This window comes from Peromyscus eremicus, chromosome 7 (genome assembly GCF_949786415.1).
Source record: "Peromyscus eremicus chromosome 7, PerEre_H2_v1, whole genome shotgun sequence".
Lineage (NCBI taxonomy): Eukaryota > Metazoa > Chordata > Mammalia > Rodentia > Cricetidae > Peromyscus > Peromyscus eremicus.
The window spans coordinates 27911997-27936960 of NC_081422.1; the positions used below are offsets into that span (position 1 = coordinate 27911997).

General features: G+C 38.8%; 1 protein-coding gene across 3 annotated transcripts in view; it reads left to right on the forward strand.

Annotated features, from left to right (window-relative positions):
• Positions 1–24964, forward strand: part of Arhgap32 (Rho GTPase activating protein 32) — a 152921-nt gene that overhangs the window by 110620 nt on the left and 17337 nt on the right. For all 3 annotated transcript variants that reach the window (XM_059267578.1, XM_059267577.1, XM_059267576.1), the window contains 3 exons: positions 15332–15481; positions 24017–24119; positions 24815–24959. In XM_059267578.1, the coding sequence (XP_059123561.1) occupies positions 15332–15481; positions 24017–24119; positions 24815–24959 (398 nt within the window). The remainder of the gene's footprint in view (positions 1–15331; positions 15482–24016; positions 24120–24814; positions 24960–24964) is intronic.

Genomic DNA, 24964 nt, shown 5'->3' on the forward strand with positions numbered 1-24964 from the left:
TGGAATAATAACATTAATATTTGTCTTGTTTGTAGAGCTGTGATGACTTCTTAAAGTAAAATTTTACCTGCACGGGTATTATTTTCCCAGAGAGTTCTAGTAAACATTTATTTTTCTGCTGTTTCTGGTCAGCTTAGTTGGTAATGCCTTCTAGATTAATGAGTTAATGTAATAGAGGTTTTCATTATTAGATGAGTGTGTGTGTGTGTGTGTGTGTGTGTGTGTGTGTGTGTGTAAGTAAATGTTTCTTGTGGGCTAATACTATTTCAGTGCTTGATCGATGGAAAATGAGCAGCGCTGATTTCCTGAAACTTGAGCAGGCTCTGGAAAGGCTGCTTTGGTTAGCATAAGGCATTCAGCCCCTTCTGTCCCTTCCCTGCCAGCAGTCTGCCCCTTCCAGCACTGCCCTCCAGAAGGACAGCTGTCTCCCTCCTGGAGGACTGTGCATTCCCAGAGAACGCATGGCTAGGTTGTGCTCATGTGCTGCTTGGTAATGAAGCGTTTTCATTACACTATTTCACAAGCATGATACGGAGATAAGTATTTTTTCTAAATCACAAAGCAGTCCAGTTATTTTTTCTTTTCAAAATTGACCTACTGTTGCTTGAATTGTAACCAGTATTGTAATTTTCAAAATATTAGGTGCAGAGTTTCAGAATTTAGAGTTCTTTCTCACAGTCAACTTTGCATCTGTCGCTCAGTCAAAAGATCTGAAAGCACAACTTTATCTCCTTCTAAGTACTGGATAATATTGTTTTGTATTTAGTAGAAGAGAGCAGAAATCTAAAATTAGGTAGAAAATTGCAGGAGGGAAAAGTAGAAACCATCCTGAATTTGTCTGTACCCTCCCTTTAGCTCAGGTCTCCCATAGTTATGTGGCCAAATTGGACTAAACAAGGTCTGAAAAGCTGAGGCAGATTCTTGGTCAGTCATGGACCAAGGGAAGATTACTGAAGTTTTCAGAAAAAGGGAAAGAGAAATTGTAATGGGAAAATGACACAGAGCCTTTGGCATCTGTCATTTCTTGTGAGCCAAGTGGTGGCTGTTAGGATTGTCCTTGCATTGTATCATAAAGGAAGTAAGATTTCAATAGGTAATTTGCTAAAACCTCGGAATTTTGAAGTAAGGATGGGCTGGATCCTAATCCCTGGGTCTGACTTGAAAGAGCAGCTTTGGCCTTATATAAGTTCCAGACTTTCAAAATGTCTATACTTTTAGTACCCATCCCTTTCACTTTTTCCTCTAAAGCCTCCACAACTCCCCCAGACCACCTATGAGAATACTAATGCTCCACACCAACCGGCATAGCTTAATAGACTTCACAGTGCAGTAAAATAGGAAGATACTTATGTTTGAATCGAATCAAAGAAGAAAAAATAGTATCCAGGAAAGAGAATTTTCATGCCATTGAATTTAAGCTTCCAAAATTTTTGTTTCCTAGAAGTTCATATAGTATTACCTTTGATATACCTGAATTCCTAAAATTATACTTTAATTTTTATGAGAATGTACATGTTAATACATTTCTTCCTGAAATCATACTTGCCAAATAGTAGTAAGTCATCTTGTAAAAATAAGAACCCAAATATTATTAAACCTCTTAGCAGGTTTAAAAAAACCTGTGTATTATATCTCATTCTGATATTAAAATACATTCAGCATCAAGAAATTTACATCCACCTCATGTTTCCTCCTACTTGCTTTTGGTAAAATGCAAATCTTCCTTTTGTTCCACTTTTAGAAATGAAATTAGTCATAGTCTTTTATATAACTGGGTTGGTAAAGTCACCAAGTTATTAGAAAAAAAAGAACACACTTTGCTTTTGCAAAGAGTTGAGGAACAAAACCACTCATATATATTTTAGTTTGTTATTGAAATTTAAAAATAAAACACAAGTGTCTCTGAGCTGAAAAAACATACAGCTTATTTATGTCAACCTAAAGTCACATTAATCTAGATTTGTGCCTCTGACATTTCTAGTAAGAGTCATAGCTTCCTGGAAAAAATCAAACAAGCAGAGGAGATACTGAGAGCCTTATCTCATGTCATGACATTTGCCCAAGGAACATGGTTGTTAAAAGCTCCATGCTGTAACTCTGTGTGTTTTGTATCCTCTGGGAAGCACAGCAGCCTGATGCCGCTTTAGTGTCAGGTATCCATGTGTTTTAGACACACCATGCGAGTCATTGTGGTAGGTGTGGGGAAGCTGGTTGCCGCTTTAGTGTCAGGTATCCATGTGTTTTAGACACACCATGCGAGTCATTGTGGTAGGTGTGGGGAAGCTGGTTGCCTGTTTCTGCTTAGCTTTTTCCATGTCAGCTGTTCTTCTTTCTTCTGTCTCCGAAAGATTCTCTTTTCAAATTTACTGCAGACCTGTTTTCCAGAGCCTTTAATGCCATTGATTTGCTTTCAGGTCAGCATTGGCTTTGAAATGGCTCCTCATCTCCCTCATCAGCCAAAGAGAGCCTGTTATATAACTGTCAGTAGAGTTCTCTCTCTCTCTCTCTCTTTTTTTCTACAGAGAGTTATTACTGCCAGTGTGCCATTTTAAATCCCCTGCAGGACTGGACAGGCATTCCTAGGATACCTGGTTCCCTCCCTTTGAGGCTGGAATGTCAGACATCACTGTGAGAGCCAGCTGTGCAGGCTCTGGGTATTTTCTCTCTGGCCGCCTCTTGCAGCTGTCACCTGCGTCAGTTACAGAATTAGTTTGTTCTTACTTTCACGGTTATTAATGATACAGATCGAGCAGGAGTGACTCTGTACTTTTTCTTCCACAATAACATCAAGAGCATTTTAAAAGCTGAAGCTCAGCTTACCTAAAGAACTTTTGAATATATGTCTGGAGAATCGAGGTGAGAGGTCTGAGACTGGACAGCTGTTATAATCCTGATTTCAAAAACAGAAGCTAATTACAGAAGACACTGGGATTTTGGCTTTTGAGCATCATTCTGCAGAAGCCCAGAATTTTGTACGTAAAATTATTGTATTTTTTCTTTTGCTACAGTAACTTCCTTCTTGAAACATAGGCCCAAAGTTAATCTTTATAATGTATATGGAATTGGCTAACAAAAATCATAATATAAATGTCATTCTACAGTTGTCTAAGAACTTGGAAGCAAATAAACCAAAATAATCAATAGAATTTCATATAGCATAACCATAGGCATAATTTTATGCCTAAGTCCTAGAAAAGAATGTTATATAATTTAGTTATATAAAGACTCTTCCCTCTAATTTTAAACATCCATGGAACAAAATAATTAAAAAAGAACTAAACTTAATATATTAGACATTAAACAATAACCTTAACAGTGACTTTTTAAAATTAAGTTCTTAGGCTACCCTTTACCCAGATGACTTAGGAAGCCCTCCCCCTTTAAAACGGAGCTTTCCAATTAAATTTTAGAAAACACTCCTGGTAAATTATTTAAAATATATTTTACATAGACTTGAGGTTTTCTATGCTGTTTGATGGTTTTCCCAAAGAATTTTATGTTTGGGGGTATTTTTACTGAAATTGAGATTTTACTGCCTAGTGAAACATTTTATTATACCATTAAACTAAGGTCTTACTTATACTGACAGATTTCCTTGTTTGTAATATAACAAAAATCGTCGTCGTCAAAACTGTATCTTCATTCTCTTGGCCCAGTACTTCTTCACTAGCCTAGCCAACAAAGGGCTCACCTTCATCAGACCATGGGTCAAACATACCTGATCTGAAATGCTTAGAAGTCAAAACAGTTTGCATCAAAATGATGTCATGGGTGAAAAATTCTACACCAGACGTCATGTGACAAATTGTAGTCAAAATGTAAACACACTGTAACATTACATAAAGTCACCCATAGACCACTGTATATAAGGCACATGTAGAATATACATGAATTTTATATTTAGACTCGGTCCCTTCTCTTTTTCTATACATATATGGAGAGATATATATTCAGGTAAATAGATAGGTAGATGTGTCTAAATCTGAAAATATCTAAAATCTAAAGCATTTCTGCTACCAAGCATTCTAGATAAGTGTTACTCAACCTGTATTTCTCTTAGTATTAAAAAGCTATAAAAGCTTTAAATTCTTAGGTCATTGGCTCAAGTATGTGTTTTAAAATATTCAAATAGAATGACTAACTTTTTTGTTGTTTTGTTTTTTTAACTGCACACAAACTATGTAGGTAAAGAATAGTACCAGATAAACTGAAGAGGCTTGAAATATAGATGCTAGGTTATCTTGATAATATATTGCTGGATACGTAAAAAGAAGAAAGGCAGGAATACCAGTGTGCCCGTAACCCTTAACATAGCATGTAATGGGGAGGCAATCATTTTATTTAATATTTCTGTTTGAACATAAACTTCTAAGAGTGTAATAGTGTTTAGATATGTGTAACTCATTTAGAGTGCAATGTTAATACAAACTGAAATTAAATTCATTAATATCTCTAAGGTCCTGGCACATAATAAGCATTCAGTGAACGTTAGTTATCCTGAAATTATTTTATAACTGGTTAAGGATTTCTTTTCCTTTGTATTATTTTTGTAGGACCCGAACAGAGCTGTGCAAAGTATCAGAGAAAGGATAGCTGTCTCACTAAATAGACCAGAGCATTTATAGAGATAAGAATAGGGTCAGGGGTAGAATATCTTGGGCATGTCCTTATTCCTTAATAAAAGCTTAACTTGGTATTTAATCTGCAAGAAAGTCCTTTACTGTGTTTTGTAGAATGTTCCTGAAATTGACCTTGTAACCCCAGCACATAGGAGCTCAGGCAGGAGGATCTGGAGTTTAAAAGCATGCTGGACTGAAGGGCAAGATCCTACCCCCTAAAACCCTCACAAACTCATATCTAATTTTAGTAAGTGGCTAAATGATGATACAAAGGAGTTGGTTACAACATTATCCATCCTAAGAACTTCATGTGACAACTTTCTAATGGTATAAGAGAAAAATGTTTTCAGAAGTTCTTATTTCAGTTACTAGAAGCTTTTTTTTAGTTCAGTTCCTTTAATATTTGAGTTGCATGTTAGGAAGTGTTCTTTAGAGATTTGTAGAACTATATTCAAGTGACTTACAGCATAATTTTTGAGTCCATTTATTTGCAAGTGGAAGTTTCATTTATATCAATATTTCCTCCCCACGCCCTATTTAAGTGCTAAGCTCACTCAAGCTATTACTTCTTTGTTTTCCAAAGGTCCTTTAAGGTTATACAGCAATACATGCCAAAAATACGGTGATTTTCACATCTCTTGCCTGTATCCCTTTGAACTACTTAAGACTATATCTGAAAATCCTAGCCTGTTCTTTGCTGATAATGCATCAGCAACCTCATGTTTAGAAGTCATTGTCTAGGCTGTCACACTAGAATCCCTCTGTATGTGTCTTTCTGTACTAACAACCAGTCCTCGTGTTTATTTTCACTTCTAATATTTGTTCCAGTTCTGCAGAAGGACATGCCATGGCTTGCAGCTTCCATTGTGAAATTCTGACTCCTCTTCATCAAATCTCTTTACCTGAAAAGGATATGAAAAGTCATACAAGACTTTCAAAGGGGGTTTGAATTTAACTCACCACTTTCAAAATTTTAAAATTAAAAAAAAAAGGACAACTAAAAGATCATCTTAGTAGATACAAAAATCACCTGATAAAGGTCATCACCAGTTTACTTTATACTTTTTATCAATTAGGGACAGGAATCTCTTCACATTTGTGATTTCTACCCAAAAGACGCAAAGTTATTCTTAATGGTGAAATACAAGAAACAATCAGATTAAAGCCAGGAACAATATACACATTTAAAAACATTATTTCTTTTATTTTTTTGAGATTATAATAGTATATCATTTCCCCCTTCCCTTTCCTCCCTCCAAGCCCTACCACATACCGCTCCTTGCACTCTTTCAAGTTCATGGTCTCTTTTTTTCATTTCTCTTCCACAGTACAGTGATCCTTGCCTTGGGTGCAGGAGTCGTACTGGAGATGTATTGGTTGGGTCTGAGCTCCACAGCTCTGTATTTTGATTGTTTGTGGTTTTCTCTAATGGTTGTGATCTGTTGCAAAGTTTCCCTGGTGCGGGGTGAGCGCTAGGCTTATCTGGGAATATAAGGATAAACATTTAGAATGTAGGTAGGGATTGTTCTGGTTCAGTGAAGTGGCGGTTGTAGAGTCTCCTCTAAGATCATGACTTCACTAGCCCTGGTTAGATGGCTGGGTTTCCAGTACCAGGCATGTCTTCAGTCCAATAGAGACTGTTGTTTACAGCCAGGGTGTGTGTGTGTGCCAGTACTGTACCCTGAGGAGTAGCATGCCATGCTGGTTGTTGTTGGGCTTCATTGGTGTCATAGCTGGTGGAACTGTGGGTTGCCTCCCTCCTTTGGAAGCTTGCATGGTACCTTCTGGTCCCATGAAAGCTAGTCTTCATGAGGAAGCATTCAGGTCAGTTCCAGCTCAGAGGCCTCTGGGCCCTGCATTTGAAGTGCATAGTGTCTTCAGCAACAGGACTTATGTTCTGCCTCTGTGGGGCAACCAGGGGCAACAGCTGTAGTACAGAATATTTTGGAGTCTCTTTAACAACCCTGACCAGCAGTTCAAAAGAGGGCTTCCCTTCCCAGGGGTTTGCGTTTTTGTTAGATGTCTTTGGCTTTTGGAGGGAGCATTGTCAACCCAAATGAGAGAATTTCCTTGAAACTATGTATGTATATTTATATACATACTTACAGGCATTTTTTTTTTTTTAGGTAAGTACCTACTAATATGATTCCTAGTGACTTTTTCAGACATCCTTACTATTTACCCTTCTTTCTCTTTCTTATATTTAAGATAAACATTTTTTAAAGATCCAATTAAACTAGACAGAAACAAATAAAAGGACTGGAATGGAAGAATTAAATCTAGATTATTTATATGTCAGTCTAGAAGGGTCTACAGTCACATTATTATAATAACAGAAACTGGAGCTAGAGAATTGGCTTGGCAGGTAAGAGTTCTTACTGCTCTTGCACAGGGCCTGAGTTTGATTCCCTGCACCTGCCTCATCAGCTCAAAGCCACCTACACCTCTAGTTCTAGGGGCATCTGGTTCCCTCTTCTGGCCTCCTCGAGAACTGCATACACACGATATACATAGACACACACACACACATACACATACACACGTACATAAATAAAAAATAAATGAATCAGTAAAAAATAATGGGGGTCAGCATGGTTATTGAATAAAAGTAATAATGTTTGTTAAGTTTTCTGTCCATCAGTGAGTGCTTCAGACTTTTAAATTGTTCAGTTGTACCAAAAACCCACTACATAGTTACTATTTTCAGTGTTTTTATAGAAAAGAATTATAGTTAGCGTATCCCCAGTCACATAGCTAGCAGTTACAGGGCAAATTTGGAACCTTAGGAACCTCACTATTGCAGACTATGTTAATTTTCTACATAGTAGTAATGAGATTGTTAGAGGGTGTAATTTAGGAAAAAGATAGTATGTACAGTAGCATTTCTAAGACTAGTTATAACAGAAAATAGGTAAGACCTTCATAGAAAAAGTAATTGAAGGATGTAAAAGAATCTTCAATAAAGGGAGAAAAACACTGTGTTCATAGCTGAGGAGACTCAATGTTGTAGTTCAACAAGTTTAAATTCCTTCAAAATAATCTATAATTAGATGTGGTTTCGATGACCTTTCCAAAGGTTTTCACCCTGCAGCTTGACAAGTTGATTCTAAATTATAGGACTGAAAATGCAGGGCCGTTTTGAAGAGTTCAGAATAAGTGGAAGGACTCGTCTTCATTAAGTACTAGAAAAAAAACTAAAGTAAGGTACTGATGGGGAGTGGACTTCCACAAATCAGTGTACATCTTTTACAAAAACAATTAATTTTACAGATTAGTAGACAAAGAAGTACTTAGTTAAAGGTGATAGAATAATTGACAGTACATATGAAAGAGAGCTATAAAAACGTAAAGTGCTGAATTTTTATATGGGAAATCATGCAATATGGTTATGACTTGGGGTAAAGAAAAATCCCATAAAGTATAGTGCTATGTCTAAAGACATGCTTTAATTTGTACAATAAAAAGAAAGCTATAAACATGGTAAAGATTTTTATGAGTGACATATTCAACTGACAGATTTTTTTTCAGATTATATAAGAATTAATACCTAGCAGTAAGAGAAATACAATCAAACAAAAAGTAAAAATTATTCTATTAAAGAGGAAAATGAGCAACCAGTAAAACTAAATGTTCACTAAACCAACAATCATGAATACGTTAAAGTCAAGTACAGTATCGTGTTCATGAGGTTGATGAAAGAAATAAAATAGTACATAGGTGTGAAGGATGGGCTCTGATACATTCTGTGGGAGTATGATATTAGTAAATTATCTAGAGACTGTCATTCTAGGGACAACTTCGGTAAAGTTTAAGTAGGAGGCTTTCAGACTTTTATTTTAGGTTTTATTGGTGAACTTCAGTGAGGCCGGACAGCTGAGTTCTCTGGTGTCCAATGATTCTGAGCATGGCTGCCAGAGGAAGCCTCTCACCATGTCACAGAGGCACTTACTAAGTTGTTACTTAGTGCAACATTGACTAAAATAAGAAAAACTCTAGCTGCCAGTAGCACACTGCAAGTAGAAATGGTTGCATATACTTAAACAGGGAAGATTAATACAGTGAAAAATTAATATACTGAACCAAAAGTGCCAAGAATAAATCTCAAACTATATAATGATGTAACGTTTGATGTCATGATTTCATTCCTAAAATTCTAAACCACAACATGCTCATCTGAATTGTTTGTGATGACATACACATGTAGTCTCAGTACAAAGTGCAGGTGAGGATAGAACATACCAAGTCTGAAGGTTTTCTCTGTAGAGAAAATAGGATTTAAGGAGAGTCTACTGCTTCAACAATCTATAGTGCTTTATTCCCTAGTTTAAAATGGGAAAAAAAATGTATGTGGGCAAGTAATAGGGCAAAATGTTAAGCTTAAAAAACCTAGATGATGGATACGTGAAATTGGATACTTTGTTTAACTCAGTGGTTCTCAACCTTCCTAATGCTGCAGCCCTTTAATACAGTTCCTCTTTTTAATACAGTTCTTCATGTTGTGGTGACCCCTCAACCTTAAAATTATTTTCATTGTTACTTCATAACTGTAATTTTGCTGTTATGAGTCGTAATGTAAATATCTGATGTGCACCCCCTGTTTGGTGGAGCAGGAAGAGGAGTTGGAGGGTAGGGGAAGAAGGAGGAATTGTCTCCTCCTTCCACTCCTCCTCCTCCCCATTGGTTCCAGTTCATATTACCCAACTAAAAGAGCTTTAATAGAGTTGTCGTACAATATAGGAACAATACCCAAACTTGACTCCACATGCTAGCAAGTAAAACCCCCAGTTCCAGGAAGGGTTACTTTTCCTTGGGTTGTTAGCCAAAGGGGCCCCATAGATCCCATACTAAGCATTACAAGCTATTGGCAATACTCTTGGCTGCCTTCCAGTACTTGATGATAAGAAAAAATTGCTGAAAACACCACATACTTCAATTACAGAACACCCCCAAGTGGGACACAAATGTCACATTCCTCCCATAAAGTTGAGGATCATGGAAAAGGTGTGGAAAGTTTGTAAGAGCCAAAGTTGGTGGGTAACTTCAAGGAAACGGTGTCTTCTGGACACCATAGGTGGTTGCACATAGGAGCTTACAGCACTGTAACAGAAGACACAAGCTCTTCCCAGCTCAACAGACAAACACCTGCTGCAGAGCACAGGGGGAGCAGGGCGAGTAGGAAATCCGCCCTGGCTGAGGCGCCATTGGCATTTCATAACTGGTGACCCTGGTAGGTTGATCACAGACTAAGGCAGGCCTTAAAATTTACCTTTTATGTTTTCTTTTAAAAAACAGAATTTTGTATTAGCCCATTAAGGCAGCTTAGTAGTGGTCTAGATAAAAACCCTTACTCTGTGTTCCAAGGTGTATATAAATAGTGCTGTATTTAATAAAAGCAAACGAATTTTGAATAAAAATTAAAATCTTTTTATATTTATGTAATGGAAAAATATTTAAAGGACATAGTCAAGACTTAGGATGCTAAGTAGAAAGAGGTTGTTCTACTACAGCATAAATATCGTGTAGTAGTTGCCCATGCTTGTATTCCCATTGTTGAATTTCTGCCAGATGGTTATCTAATCTGTGTTTGAGAACAAAGCATAGGTAGGCTTTCCAGTACAATGTGTAAAATACCACTGAATTTTAAGAATTACATGCTTTATATAGACTTAACAAGTTTATTATATCTTCATTTTTGTAGGGAAATCTCCACATGGTGTTTTTACCCAAAATATTACCTGCTTGACGTTCTGAGTTTGTTATAAATGTTGTAAATGATGAATGTTCAAATAAACTTAATGCTGGGGCCATTTACTAGATACAAACCAGCTTCTTTCACACCCTCAGAAACTGAGCCAAGCCTAGTCTTGTACTAAGTCTAAAAGGTATGTGAGAACCGATTTAGAGAACTCGAGTGAAGTGTGAGAACTCAAGTCTACTTTGAGACTGTTTGGCAGTTGTTGTAATTAAAGACCTCAGTGTCCAACCTCCATATCAGGGTTCACCATGCTCTACAGAAGTGGCTGTCTTTAGTATCTCCCCATAAACTGGTAATTGGTATCATAAAGATTTACGTTGGCAAGACTAAGTCATACTGCCAAAACGTGTAACTACCAGGAAGACCAGTCTGGTAGGTTTGCCTGATTTAAAAAAAGATTGCAGATAGAAAATCTGTCCTGGCTAAATAATGTGGAAGAATTTAGTATTGTGACCCATGTTTCATTTTATTCTGGAATAGGAAATTTGGGTATAGAATGTGATTTGCTTTAGTGGTATCTTTTTATACTTTACTTCTTACACATTATATTATTTGATTGTCTCTAATCTAGCATGTTTTGTGGACCTTGACCCTTCCAGCCTCCCTTCTACAGCATTACTGTTTCTCCATAGGAATGGGTTTGTCAGCACTTAACCATCTACAGCCAAACTTTGCAGTCCTCAGCAGAAGTGTAGAATAGAATTGAGAGTACTTTGTTTTTGCCTCTCAAGGGAGTATACTGGCAACATTGGACAGGGAGGGAGACATTTCTTATGTCCAAAGTGAGTTCCTTTTGACCATATTAGTATGTGAGGAATGGGGAAGAAGGTTTAAGTGAGAAAACTAATCTGAATGAACAATTTGGAATTGTTGCTAGAATACAGTTAATTTGAACATTTTTATTTTGTTTAACTAATTTCTAATCCAGTGTGATTGATCTTTATTACCATGAATATCTATTATTTTAGGCCTCAGGCTGGGATGTAAATAGTCATCCCTCCAGCTCCCACTCCCAGGACTAGATGTCATGTTGTGATATGTAATGGTTCTGGAAAGGTGACAGGAGCAAGGAGGGTGTGCACACAGGCAGCTTCCCTGCACCCTCCAGTACAGATGGGGCTGAGAATTGCTAGTCTCTGCTAGTCTCTGCTGTCTTCAGTTTTCTCACAGCTTTAATCAGTTAGGCCTTGTGTCACTGTTTTAGAAAAAAATAAATGTGCACACTCATCACCCTCCCCAGGGAAGAAAGCCACGTTAGCAAACCAAGAAGCACAGTTAAAACCACCTTACTGCCCTAGAAAGACCAGTTGAACACTGGATATTCTCTGAATGATGGGGTTTATTGTGTTGCGAGTTTAGTTAAAGGATCATAATTGTACATTTATCTCATTATTATCAATTAGTTGTGATTTCTATTGTAATTAATTCCTATTGATAATTCTAGGTATGATGTTTCTAAGTAATACGGAAAAAAAAAAGAATATTTGACCCTTTCTGCTATTGAGGAGTTCATTTGAATACATACAAATATGCATAATAAAAATAAAACTTAGCCGGGCGGTGGTAGAGCACACCTTTAATCCCAGCACTCGGGAGGCAGAGGCAGGCAGATCTCTGTGAGTTCGAGGCCAGCCTGGTTGAGGCCAGAGCGAGATCCAGGACAGGCACCAAAACTACACAGAGAAACCCTGTCTCGAAAAACCAAAAAAACAAAAATGAAAAAAAAAAATCTTAGTGGGCTGGAGAGATGGCTCAGAGGTTAAGAGCACTCTGGCTGCTCCTCTAGAGGACCTGGTTCAATTCCCAGCACCCACATGACAGCTCACAACTGTCCAGATGGATCCAGATCCAGGGGATCCATCGCACCAGGCATGCATGCAGGCATATACCTATACACATACACATAAAATAAATAAATCCTTAAAAAAAGAGATCTACTTTAAAAAATAAATTTTAAAAGATTCTTTATATATTCATGCATATGTGTGTGAATTTGTTAGTGTTTGTGAGAGATACATGCATTCCTCATTGTTTTTGTATGATAAACTTCTATAGCTTACTTTTCAAACTCAATTTATCTTAGAGATTATACTGTATCAGTAGATAGGCTTTAAAAAATTTTTAAAATTGGCTGGGTGTGGCAATGCATGCAGTTAATCCCAGCACTTGGGAGGCAGAGGTAGATGAATCTCTGAGTTCAAGGCTAGCCTGGTTTACAAAGCAAATTTTAGGCCAGCCAGGGCTATACAGTGAGACCTTGTCTCAAAAAGAAAAAGGAAAAATAAATAAATAAAATAAAACCAGCCAAAGGAGCAAAGCAATGCACATCAATAATTGTGTGTGAATGTAAAATGATTTATTCAACCAACTCCTTCTTGGTGCATTTTTGGCTTTCTCATATACATACTGGATGGTTTTTTTTTTTTTTTTTTTTTTAAGTAATCACTTGTTTCCAATTGTGTAAGCTAGTCAGTGTGTTCCCACGGCATAAACCTATATTCTGTTGTGGCCTGTCATTTGTAACCACATTGAATACTTGCCGCCCCACTAGCTCTCACACCTTCTGGCCCTGACACATATTCCTGGAACAGTTCTCCCTGACCATCCTGTCTCCTGGAGTTCCTTTGCTCCCGAGTCATGTTTACTTTGTTCTACCTGTTTCCTTATTAGCCACTAAAAACATCCGCCATTCTCTTGCTCTCTTCACTTAGGGAGTGTCATACAGTTGCTAAGAGCTTGGGTGTTAGCAAATGGACTAGTTTTGAACTCTAATTATTTTTTTTTATTACCCACCCCTGAACTCTAATTATTTAACCCTAGCATGTTGACTTACCATCTTTGTGCCTCAGTGTCCTCATCTAAAATTGGAGATAAAAGTTGACCATATGGCTCATTGTAAAAGCACTTGCTTCAAAAGCCTGTTAACTCAATTTATGTAAAACATTTTTAAAAAGGCAGAGGTTGTGGTACATGTCTGGAATTTGGAATCCAGTGTTCCTATAGACAGAGACTGGAGAATCACTTGGAACCTCATGGACTATCTAGCCTGGAGTGTAAATTATGGCAACAACAGTAAGAAGGACCTGCCTCAACAAGGACAGGACTGACTCCCAAAAGTTGCCCTCCGTGTTCCACATGCTTTGTATATGCGCATAGACACAATTAAATGTAATTTGTACAAACATGTACACACAATAGTAAGTGTAAATTAATAAAATTACTAGCAGCTAGGGGAAATAAATACACACTAGCCTATTATAGTTTGTGTCACAGGCTCTAAAGTTAACCAATATACTGTAAATGTCTGACCACATACTAGGGAAATTAAGAGCATAGCATTAATTTTGCAGCAAAGAACTTCAGATAGAAAAGTTTTTAATTTTTGCAGGTTTAGCACATTTAAGGTAACACCAAAATTATATTGATGATTCTATGTTAAAAAAACAAAAAGGAATTTTTTGAGTCAAGGCTCACTGTGTAGCACTGGCTGGTCTGGAACTCTCTGTATAGACAATGCTGGCCTCAAAGTCATTGATCCACCTGCCTCTGCCTCCTGAGTGCTGGAATTAAAGGTGTGTGCATCATGACTGCCTTGTAACTAAATTTTAAACCTTTGATGACTACACCAGAGTCTCCATTGAACCTGTACAATGTAGAGTGACTATTTGCTCCAGTTTGCCCGGGGCTTTTCCTTGGCGTAGCAAAGGAAGTCTGTCTCAAGAAAGCTTAGTTAGGATACTTGCAGCCTGTGGGAAAGATGCTTCCATCTGCAAATAGTGTTCCCCATGAGAAGAAACAAATGGATGATCAGTGTCTGATCTGGTCTAGAGTGGTCCATCTGCGCCCTGAGTTGCTGTGGAGGTACAGAGCTCCCTCAGTAGTCTTCATCTTTTCTGAAGATAATGATTTGGATTTGCTGAAGAATCTATAGTAGGATGAATGAGACTCCAGCAATCATGTGTACAGAGTAGGGGATTAAGGCCTTGGGAAAGAGGCTTTCATTCAGCCCCTGATCTCTAGCTTATGGTATTTCTTTGCGTGTGTTGTCTTTTAGAGTAGCTCTCCCTGAAGGCTGCATTTCTTAGCTAACACCACTACTCCAGGGACTTGTTTGTTTTCAATGCTTTCACTGTTGTCTTTCTGATGTATTAATCGATGGAAATATTTTCTCCAGATACTAATTTCCTCATTTCTTGCCTCGATCTTCAAAGAAGTTAAGTTGATGTGTTTAGGTAATGTGGTATTTTTATTGCCATTAGGTTGATCGTCGTGTTTTATGTCATCATAGGGTGTTCCTCTTGGGAAAAGAAGAAGTAAGACAGTTTCTTCCTCCAATTGTATCTCATGACTTAAAAAGGCTGTGGAAATTTCTCACCGTTAAGAAAAATATTTTAGTCAGGCTTATTAATGCAGGCCTATCTTAACTAATTGGGAAAGTAAGGCAAGAAGATCTTAAGTACGAGGCCTGCCTGTGCTACAGACCAAGTTCAAAGCTGTCTACACAATACCACCTTACCATCTCAGTGTAAAAAGTGTGAAGGCGGAGTACTTGGTGAGCATGCCTGAGCCTGGGCTCCCTCTCCAATACTGAAAAAGAAAAAAGGACTGACTGGATGGGAACTACCTTTATACTCCTTCGAGCCTTTCTAACTATGAAGATTTCCAAAGCAAGACAGTGGATCCAAACTCAGTTCTTTCTTGCATGTTCTGACATGCTGGCTGGTTTGCCAGGCAGGCTTGATGTAAAGGTCACAGAGTCCAGTCCAGTCCATCAGATAGGACCCCAGGCTAGGGAGAACAAAGTGCATCAACAGTCAGACAGCTGGCTGCAGTTATAAAGTGTGTTTATAACAGGTTATCTGGAAGGTAATGATCAAGTTGGTTTCTTTTCGTGCTAACCGAAATGTCACCCCTGGCCACAGCTAAGATATTCACGGTTTTGTTTTTGTTCTTTTAGTGTCTAAAAAGCACGGCAAGCTCATTACTTTCTTACGAACATTCATGAAGTCTCGCCCAACAAAGCAGAAGCTGAAGCAGCGGGGAATCTTGAAAGAGAGAGTGTTTGGTTGTGACCTAGGGGAGCACCTTCTGAATTCTGGATTTGAAGGTAATATTAAACTTTATGAGCTGACGGCGTTAGTGCCTGACGTGTTTGGATTGGTTTGCTGTCACCAGTCATCTACTGGGCAGATGTAGTGACTGGTGTGTGCCGTGGTTCAGTTCAGCACCTGGCAGCTCCCCTCCATTCTGGGTGGAGGAACTTAGGGAGGGCTTTGCAGAAGTGTTCTTGGTGGGATGATAGCTGGTACAAAGGACACTGTTACACTGTGGGCTTTGTTACGTCCGTCCAGGGAACTTCTTCTGTCAGCCTCCCTGTTCATGTCCTCAAACACTTGTTTCCAGTGACTGGTGTTGTTTTTGAGACTGTAAAGTACTAAAACCAGCCTCCTAGATTTTGTACCTAAAATTTACATTCCTTACTCCTTAAATTCTGGGTGAATCACTTAGTGGTTGGATGAATGGGAAGTAAAGGAATTTGAAGCTTTGTTGGCTGAAATTTTAATTAGAACAGAAATCTTTTTTAGTATCTAGATTATTTGTATTTCATTTAATAAACGTGTAGAATTTTTAAAGATTTGAGACTTTATCTAGATTGTTTGCACAGTGTGTATCTATAGTTATTCTATGAATTATATTTTATACACACATAGACTGTTTTAAAGTCTAAAAGAATGAAATGTATACTTAAAATTATAAAACAACTACAACAATCACGAAGAAAAATATTCAAATTTTTATATATAACTGTGAGAGAAGATGAGAAATACAATACATATAGAATAAAAAGATGTACCTATGTTTATATATAATTGTTTTTCCTTACATTCACTCTGCTTTTATTTAGACTTTATAAACAAATGACAACTATAAACTATAGTTGTGTGCACATAATGCTGTTTTGGAAACTGATAGGATAGATGTGTGTGTGTGTGTGTGTGTGTGTGTGTGTGTGTGTGTGTGTATGACAGCAATCCTGTAAGATTGTAGTATAGCTAAAAATTCCTGTCACCTGGTGAGATTGTAGACTTCCAAAACCTCAGTACAGGCTGGAGTTCGTAGGGCCTGACTTTAGTCTCGAGCACCACTGCCTCCCAACAGAAAGTCCAAGCCAGCACAGCACTGTGTATTTATGTGACATTGGCACTGGTCATTGTATAAAACATAAACTATAAAATTATAATGACATACCTAATTTTTTTGTTATTCAAGTCAGGGTCTTTCTGTGTAGCCCAGGCTGCTTCTGTAGTCTTATGCATAAGGCACTTCTTATGTAGTCCAGGACGGCCGTGAAGATCCCCCTGCCTTTGCTCCTGAATGCTGGGATTATAGATGTGACCTAGCCGACCTGGCTATGTACATAAGTCCTGATAAGGACAATGAATGATAATGTTACTACTTTATGTGGTAACTATACTATTTAAGCACATTTTCATTATAGAAAATGTTTCATTGTGACAGTTTTACACATTATAAATTACACTTGTTATTTTAGAGTATATTCCTTGTATTTAAAAGTTACTGTGGAACAATATGGTGTGCTGTGATAGCAGCAGCCTAACACACATCTTGTATTTACTGTGTCTCTTGACTGGATTATTTCTCTTGTATTTCATTTAACCTCATTTTGCGGCCCCTAAGTGTACAAAAGCCACCGTTAGTGTTGTCAGGAAGAGACCACGGTGTTTCCCCTAGACACAGTGTTCAAAGTGATTAAGAACTATGCAGGTAGAAGGCCAGTCAGTGATGTTATTCCCTCCTGTCAGGACCCCCGTTCTCTCAGAGCTCTGATGGTGAAGAAAGAAGTATTGGTGGCTGTTAAGAGTTCTGCTTTATTAGAGACTCAAAACTGATCCAAGTACTGGAAATAAGTGACTATTGGATGCTCAGTTTTAAGTACGAAATCTGCACACCCTCCTCCAAGGCTCAGGGAGGAGGCATAAAGAATGCAGGAGCCAGAGGATCAGCAGTGTTGTGACACAGTCCCCTCTGGGCATGCCATGGCTATTGCACCCATGGACTCATAACAGCGGTGACTATTTATGCAAGATATTATTAGCACTCTGTCTCGATGGGGAAGGATCCCATAAGGCCCCATCCCTGCCTGGGGAGCTGTAGGCAGTCGGAGTGTCATAGTCTTAGTGGTATATACACTAGTAAGTTACCATTACTCAAATAAAGTACTACCATCCAGTGGGACACACATACACACACACACACACACACACACACACACACACACACACACACGTCTCTGTTCCCTGAGCATATGAAAGTAGTCAAGGAATGGTTGAGAAGAAGGGATTTGGTGAGAGAAGGAAAGTGTAGGGGGAGAGGGATGAGAGAATATAATTTTAACAGAACACTCGAATTATTAGGAACAAGGAGACTAACAAAGTTGACATTCTGGGGCTTGGGAGATGACCAAGAGTTCATTTGCTGACTTGTGCTCAGATGCATGGAGTTCTGGTCAAATTGAAACACTCTTTACTGCCAGAACCTAGCTTGGGCATCACCAAAGCATGTTCTAAATGGCATCTAGAAGATGAGTAAGAGGAGTCCTCCTCCTTCAGAAAATTTGCCAAGGGTAGGAAGGTTGGGAAAATCTGCATGGCTGAGGTGGAGCTGGCAAACGCCTTAACCCTAGGTGTGGATGAGGGCGGTACTCAGTCACAGGGATGTTCTTGAGGAATGGATGGCCGTGGAGGAACTGGAACTGGATCAGGAGTGCGCAGGTGAAGAAGCAGCAAGAGGAAAGGAAGCTGTGGGAGAAAAAGAGCCCCCAAATTCATGATGAGGCTGTGGCAGCAGCTTTCATAGACCTCAGCAAGCTCAGTTTATCCAGTGCCAGAAAGGTGTCTGTGAAGAAGGACCGTGCGCTCCTCCTGTTGGCGGATCTATGGTAGAAGAGAAGTAAACCAAGTTGCCCACTGTGGGTACCTGGAGATGGACAGCTCTCCAGGAGCAGCTGTGGCAGGGCCTCAGAGTGATCCTAGAAAGCATTGTCAGCTCCCAGTAGGACAAGATGGGGAAGTGGAGACTATGGTACTGAAGATCCTGACCCTGAGTTAGACTGGGCTAACATGTTTATGTCTTTATTTCTATAAAAAAAGTTGAAAAAGTGAAATCATTAGAAAAAAATTAGGAGATTAAGGGAGAAAACTATAGTACATTGTGGTTTTAGCTGTGATTACAAAAGAGTCAAAACATAAAAAAATAAACTTGTAAAATAAAAAGTTATAGTAGCTAGGATTAATTTATTAAAGAAAAATATTTGTATGAGTTTAGTGCAGCCTGTACAACCGTTTTCTAGTTAGAGATGCACAGTACTGCCCTGGGCCCAGCACGTATACCGGCACATATATACCGGCTCTTCCAGCACGTATATTAGTCCTGAAGGCCCCGTTCTAAGTGCACGCAACAGGGGTGCTGCATTTTTATTTTCTCTACAATTTCTACTGTACTTTTCTCTACAATCGTTATGTTTGGATATGTTTACAGATACAGATATTTACTCATCAGGCTATGATTAACCACTGTATTCAGAACACTAATGTGCTGTCCAGGTTTGTGCCCTTGAAACGGTGGGCAAGATCATACAACCTGAGTATAAAGTAACAATCATCAGGTGTGTGTGAGTACACACTGATATTGGCACAGTGAAATCTAAGGATGGTTGTCTGAGCATATGTCCTTGTCATTAAACAAATCAAGACTTTAGGGTCTTTACCCTAAACATGTACAACTGTAACACTTTTTTTTTCTGAGAAGCTCTTATCTGAGTAAAACTTTGCTAAGCGACTCATTCTCTGAATTGTATTCACAGTGAGTGATCAGATTTACAGAGATAATCCTGTTACACTTTCTACTTTTCAGCACCTCCCAGTTGGAGCGAATCACAAACCCGACCAGTTTCTCTTGCATGGTGCTATAAGAAATCATGTAAAAACCTGACAAGCCAGTTTTCTGTTTATTCTTTATTTTCTTGTCCCTAGTGCCAGGGTTCACTCGGGATAATTTGACAGAGCTTAAACTCCCATAGTTCTACAAAGTGTGAGTTCACTAAAGATTACAGATATTTACAGGCTCTTTAAAAATCTGCCAGCAGTATTTTCTGTGCAGGTATTCTACTGTTTTTATCCCTTACTTGAACATCCTTAACCCTAGAGTCAGGTTATTTTCTTGTTCTTGTGTCTCTTACCATTGTACATCCTTGCTTGGGTGGGATCATTAATAAGAGCCAGCCTTCACCAGGCTGTTCCAGAATGCCTGAGTTTCCAGATGGTTTCAGTGGAACCATACAAGTTTTGACTTTCCCTCCCTCCCCTCCCCTCCCTACATGGTAAGTGGATCCTTCTTTCCCTCCCTTCATGATTAGTGGAAGACAGCTGTCAACCTAACATTTTGTTTTGACAAATAGAAGTTTTCACTATAGTATTTATAAATTCTCTGATTCTAAAATCTGGTCAGGTGGAATGAAGTTTTTCAGGTATCTAAGATTTTTTTTTCCATGGAGGCTTCTTTTATTTCTTATACATATTTAAAATGGGATGTCCTTAAAAGTTTGAAAGGAAATTGCTAATAAGAATAGTGAGAACTGCGGGCGGTGGTGGTGAACACCTTTAATCCCAGCACTCGGGAGGCAGAGGCAGGCAGATTTCTGTGAGTTCAAGGCTAGCCTGGTCTACAAGTGAGTTCCAGGAAAGGTGCAAAGCTACACAGAGAAACCCTGTCTCGAAAAACCAAAAACAAGAAAAAAGAAAAAAAAAACAAGAATAGTGAGAACTTTGTAGGAAATAGGTGAAATTATGTTTGATATAAAACAGAAGTATTAGGTATTAGGGCTGGATATGTAGCCCAGTTGGTGGAGGGCTTGTCCAGTAGGCGGAGAGCCCTGGGTCTCATCCCTAGTACTTTGTGAGTCAACACGGTGGTGCACACCTGTAGTCCCAGCCGTTGGGAGACAAAGGCAAAAAGTTCAAAGTCATCCTTGGCTGTAAAAGGAATTCTGGGCCAGCCTTGGCTACATCGAGACCCTGGGAAAAGAAGAAAAAAAATACATGAAAGGTATTTTAAATCTAAAGAGAGGAAATTCACCCATCACTGTGTTTGAAATTACTTGTCCTCCTTTAGCAAAGGCCTTATTTTAAACCATTATACATATATGAGGCTCTTATGGCTAGAGCATAGTAGGAGAAAAAACCAGATGAAATCATTCCTGAATTTAGTTCTTCGAGTCAGTGTATTTTCCTAACTCGAAATCACGGTGCTTGTTCTGAGTGCCCCATACTGTTGTGACAGTGTCCCAAAGCCATGTCCCTGAAGATCAGCTGTGGTTTTCATCCTCGTCTGCAAGGCCTGCATGGTGCCCACAGATAAAATAGACTTCATAAGTATTGCTTGGTCAGTGTGAGAGTGAGTGAACAAAGAGAATAGACATGAAACCGACATGTCGAGTAAAGCCAAGGACCAGTTTCTGTTGTAGTCCTTATCCTAATTCTTGCAGCAGTAACTCTACACTTCCTGAATTCTAATTTAGGGATCTCCTTATTCTCTTGTTATAAGATCATGCCAAAAGCTGAAAGGGTTAAGTAAACCAGAATTGTATTTAGAATATTTGTGGATAATTCTTGAAGTGATCCTATTTTAGAGGAATCGCTTTGAAGGTTTCTATAGTTATGTTTCAACTAGGTCATTGTTTTGTGGGAAGTTGGCTGGTTTGTTAGAGGTTAGTTGGGGGGGTAGCTTGTAAAGTTTTTCTACTTATTTGGAAAAATATGAACATATATTAACTTACTATCACACAATATAAGTGTTTAGTGAAAGTTACCTATACTTTTTGGTAGCTTATTTTTATGAAAATAAAATAATGTATGACTGGAAAGAACCTAATAAATAAAGAAATAAAGTCCTCTCCTACAAGGATTTCTTCCAAGGCCAATCCTTAAGTACACAGGTGACCTGGCATGCGTGATAAGGAGCTGTGTGCTTACGTGTGAATGCTTTGGCCAGAGGTCGGTATCGGATGTATTTCTCATTTGTTTTAACCTTATTTTTTGAAACAGTCTCTCACTGGGCCTCACTGATTAGGCTAGACTGGCCAGCTATTAAGTTCCAGGTTCCCCATCTCCTCCCTACTGTTAGGATCACAAATGTGGACCATTGCACCCCAAAGTTATGCAGTTGGGGGTGAAGCTCGGTCCTCATGCTTGTGTAGTAGCACTTTGAGCACCGAGCCACATCCTCAGCCCTGTGGAAAGCTTCTTTAATGGAGAACAAGGAGGCGGGGGGCTCAGTGAGGGAACCACAGGTGTGAGGAGCCAGGACCCACCTAAAAGCCAGATGAGTAACATGAGCATCTGGACCCCAAGTGCTCCCACAGAGATGGCAGGTAGTTACAGGAGTCTCCCTGGAGCTTGTAGATGAGCCAGTCTGGCATACGTAGTAACAAAACAATAAGAATGTATACACACACTCACACACACACTCACACACACACACACACACTCACACACTCACTCACACTAATGCTCTGTTTTCTTTTATAAGGTGTTCATATTCATTATTCCAGTAATCTGTAAATATATTTGCTTTGGAATAGGTGACAAATTTGTAACCCTAAATTTTTCTCCACTTCTAGAAACTGACTGAAGACACTGAGGTTATTGATAAACAATATAGAAAGATGACTTTGCATTTAGCACACCAGATTGATTATTTCTAAGAAACCCATAAAAATCTTCAACAGTTTTTCATGTTTTCTTCTCTGCTACATAAGCATCTCTTTTTTGTTAGTAGAGTTCCTTAGTGTTTTAGAGGCAGAACTACACAGCTGAAAATGAACATAACCCTGTATGAAACCAAAGTCCTCCCCCTGTTAAATAACTGGCTCTGAGAACATGAGCAAGTTAGTCACTTGCTGATTTTGTACCCATGTCAGGATGGTACCTCTGAATGCTGAATGCCCAGTGATGGAGGAAGCTTGTTTTGGTTTTTCACCTTGAGGAGTTTACAGTTATGAAGGGGTAATGGTGTACAATCAAGAGGCACTTGGAAATGATGCTGATCTGACCACATGGGCAGAGTGCTGCAGCTTCCTTGCCTTGTGGGTATTCGGTGAAGCTTAAGAGTGACCACTGAGCCACTGAACAACAGCATAGAGTTCTCTATACGGTGAAACTGGTTAGGGCGAGGATTATCAAACACAGGAAACAAGGTGGAGAGGATAAATTACAAAGGGCCTGATGGACCTGACAGTATACTGCAGTCGTTTGAAGTGTTGATGCTGTGCTTACACTACCTGCGTTAGAATTTCACTTCCATCACAGCCCTCCACGCCTCTGGGAGAGCCTGATGTCTGAAGATGTAGTGCCTTCACTGTAAAGTGTGGTGGTGAGAGCACTTTGCCAATACAGTTCCTTTGAGAATTAAACAAGTATGCATTGTAGGATTGATGAGGTTGCTTATCAGGTCAAGACACTTGCCATAAAGCCTGATAACCCGAGTTTGATCCCTGGGATCCACATGATGGAAAGAGAGAACTAGTTCCCTCAGGTTGTCCTGTGACTTCCGTATACATCTCATGGTGTGTTTGCACATGCACATGTTGGAGAACACACAAAGGAAGGAAGGAAGGAAGGAAGGAGGGAGGGAGAGAGGGAGAGAGAGAATGTTTTGAAGTGTCTACACTGTAAGGACTAGTCCTTGATATACAAAGTGCTCAATGCTATTTGCTGCTGCTTTTTGATTTTTAATCACAAGGGCTTTCAGATTTTAGATGTAAGATATTATAGCTGATAGAATTTGAAAGGTGGATTGCATGACTCTAGCCAGAGGAAAATCAAGGTACCATTACAGTTTAAAAAAAAAAAAAGACACAGTAATGTACAGTAAGTGAAATTCAGTAGCTCAGCCTGTCTTACTGGCACATCCAACCTGCTTCATTTACCACGGGGTGTTTTTCCTTAGTATAGTATTTCTTTACAGAAATGTCCCCTTAATTATTGCTTGTCAAAGATTTTAACGGACACTATTGAATGACCAGTTAAGAAGTATATGTGCGGATTAATTTGCATTACAAAATAAAGAATGCTAATTCTTAGCCATTGTAAAAATTTAAATGGTTATAGAAGTTTATCACATAAGTTTCAAACTTTTGTTCTAGTCCATATGCCTGAAGTAGCTATCCCTTCACACTGACTGAGAGGTAAAAGAAACATAATTAGGAGTGCTACAGTAATTACGTTGTTGGGACAAGTGCTTAACTTGGTAAATCATTTGCTGTGGGTAGCATTTGAGTGAACCACTGTCTGTTTATTTAGTCTGTAGTTGTGAGGGGGTTAAACACTTAATCTAAATGAGTCTGTGGTTGGAGACTGTCTGAACCATGTATAAACAGAGCCAGGCTTGGTGTGGCCAGGTTTAGGTATGAGATTTAATAAACAGATCCTCTTCTTTTTTATAATAGACTAATTAATTTGCTCTTTGGTTTATGAATTTTATATTGCTTATGGAAACTAAGATGATTTGGATGTCCTTTGGTTACACTGAATAACCACAATAATCTGTCTTTAAAATTCTTTAGTGCCCCAGGTTCTTCAAAGCTGCACAGCATTCATCGAGAGATATGGCATCGTGGATGGCATATATCGTCTCTCTGGAGTTGCCTCCAATATCCAGAGACTTCGGTAAAACTCTATGACATTTTCTTTTTTCTTATTTAATTCAGCAAATTAAAATTATTTAAAAAAAAACAGTAACATTGATAACCATAGTTACCAGTAATGTGGTTGAGATAAACTAGGAAAGAATATCCATATTATTCTCATCTAAATAACATTTCATCATCTGTAGTGTCCCAGAAGTGTGCACACTAACCTCCTCAGTACTTCAGTACTATTTTATCTCTTTAAAATGTTGAAAGAAGGCCAGTGAGATGGCTCAGCAGGTCAAGGCACTTGCTGCCAAGCACTGTGACCTGAGTTCCAAGCTGGAGCCTGCATGGTGGAAGGAGAGACTGCATTCCCAAATTGTCTTCTGTACGCATGTGCCTTAGCATGGGTGTCAAAATCCAAATGTAATATATGAACTACAATGATTTGAAGAAAGTAGCAAGTCTCTGAGGTAAAGAGAACCTTTGGGGTAGAGGTTATTTCTCTTTATTATTAAAGTTAATTTCCTTAATTTCCACATGGATAGCTGACAAAAGATACTCTCTTGCTACTGTTGGGAGTCCAAATACTGGTTTGTTACATGTAATAATTGGAAGGAAACATCAGCTTTGAAATAGAGGTGAACGTTTTGGGTACTTGCATTGTGTTCTGTGGTGTGTATTTTCTTTGCTTCATTAAAGTAATCCTGTCTTGTCTCCTGTCTGGGTTAGTCATGAATTTGATTCTGAGCATGTCCCCGACCTGACGAAAGAACCTTACGTCCAAGACATCCATTCTGTGGGCTCCCTCTGTAAGCTGTACTTCCGAGAGCTCCCAAACCCTCTGCTTACCTATCAGCTGTATGAGAAATTCTCTGTGAG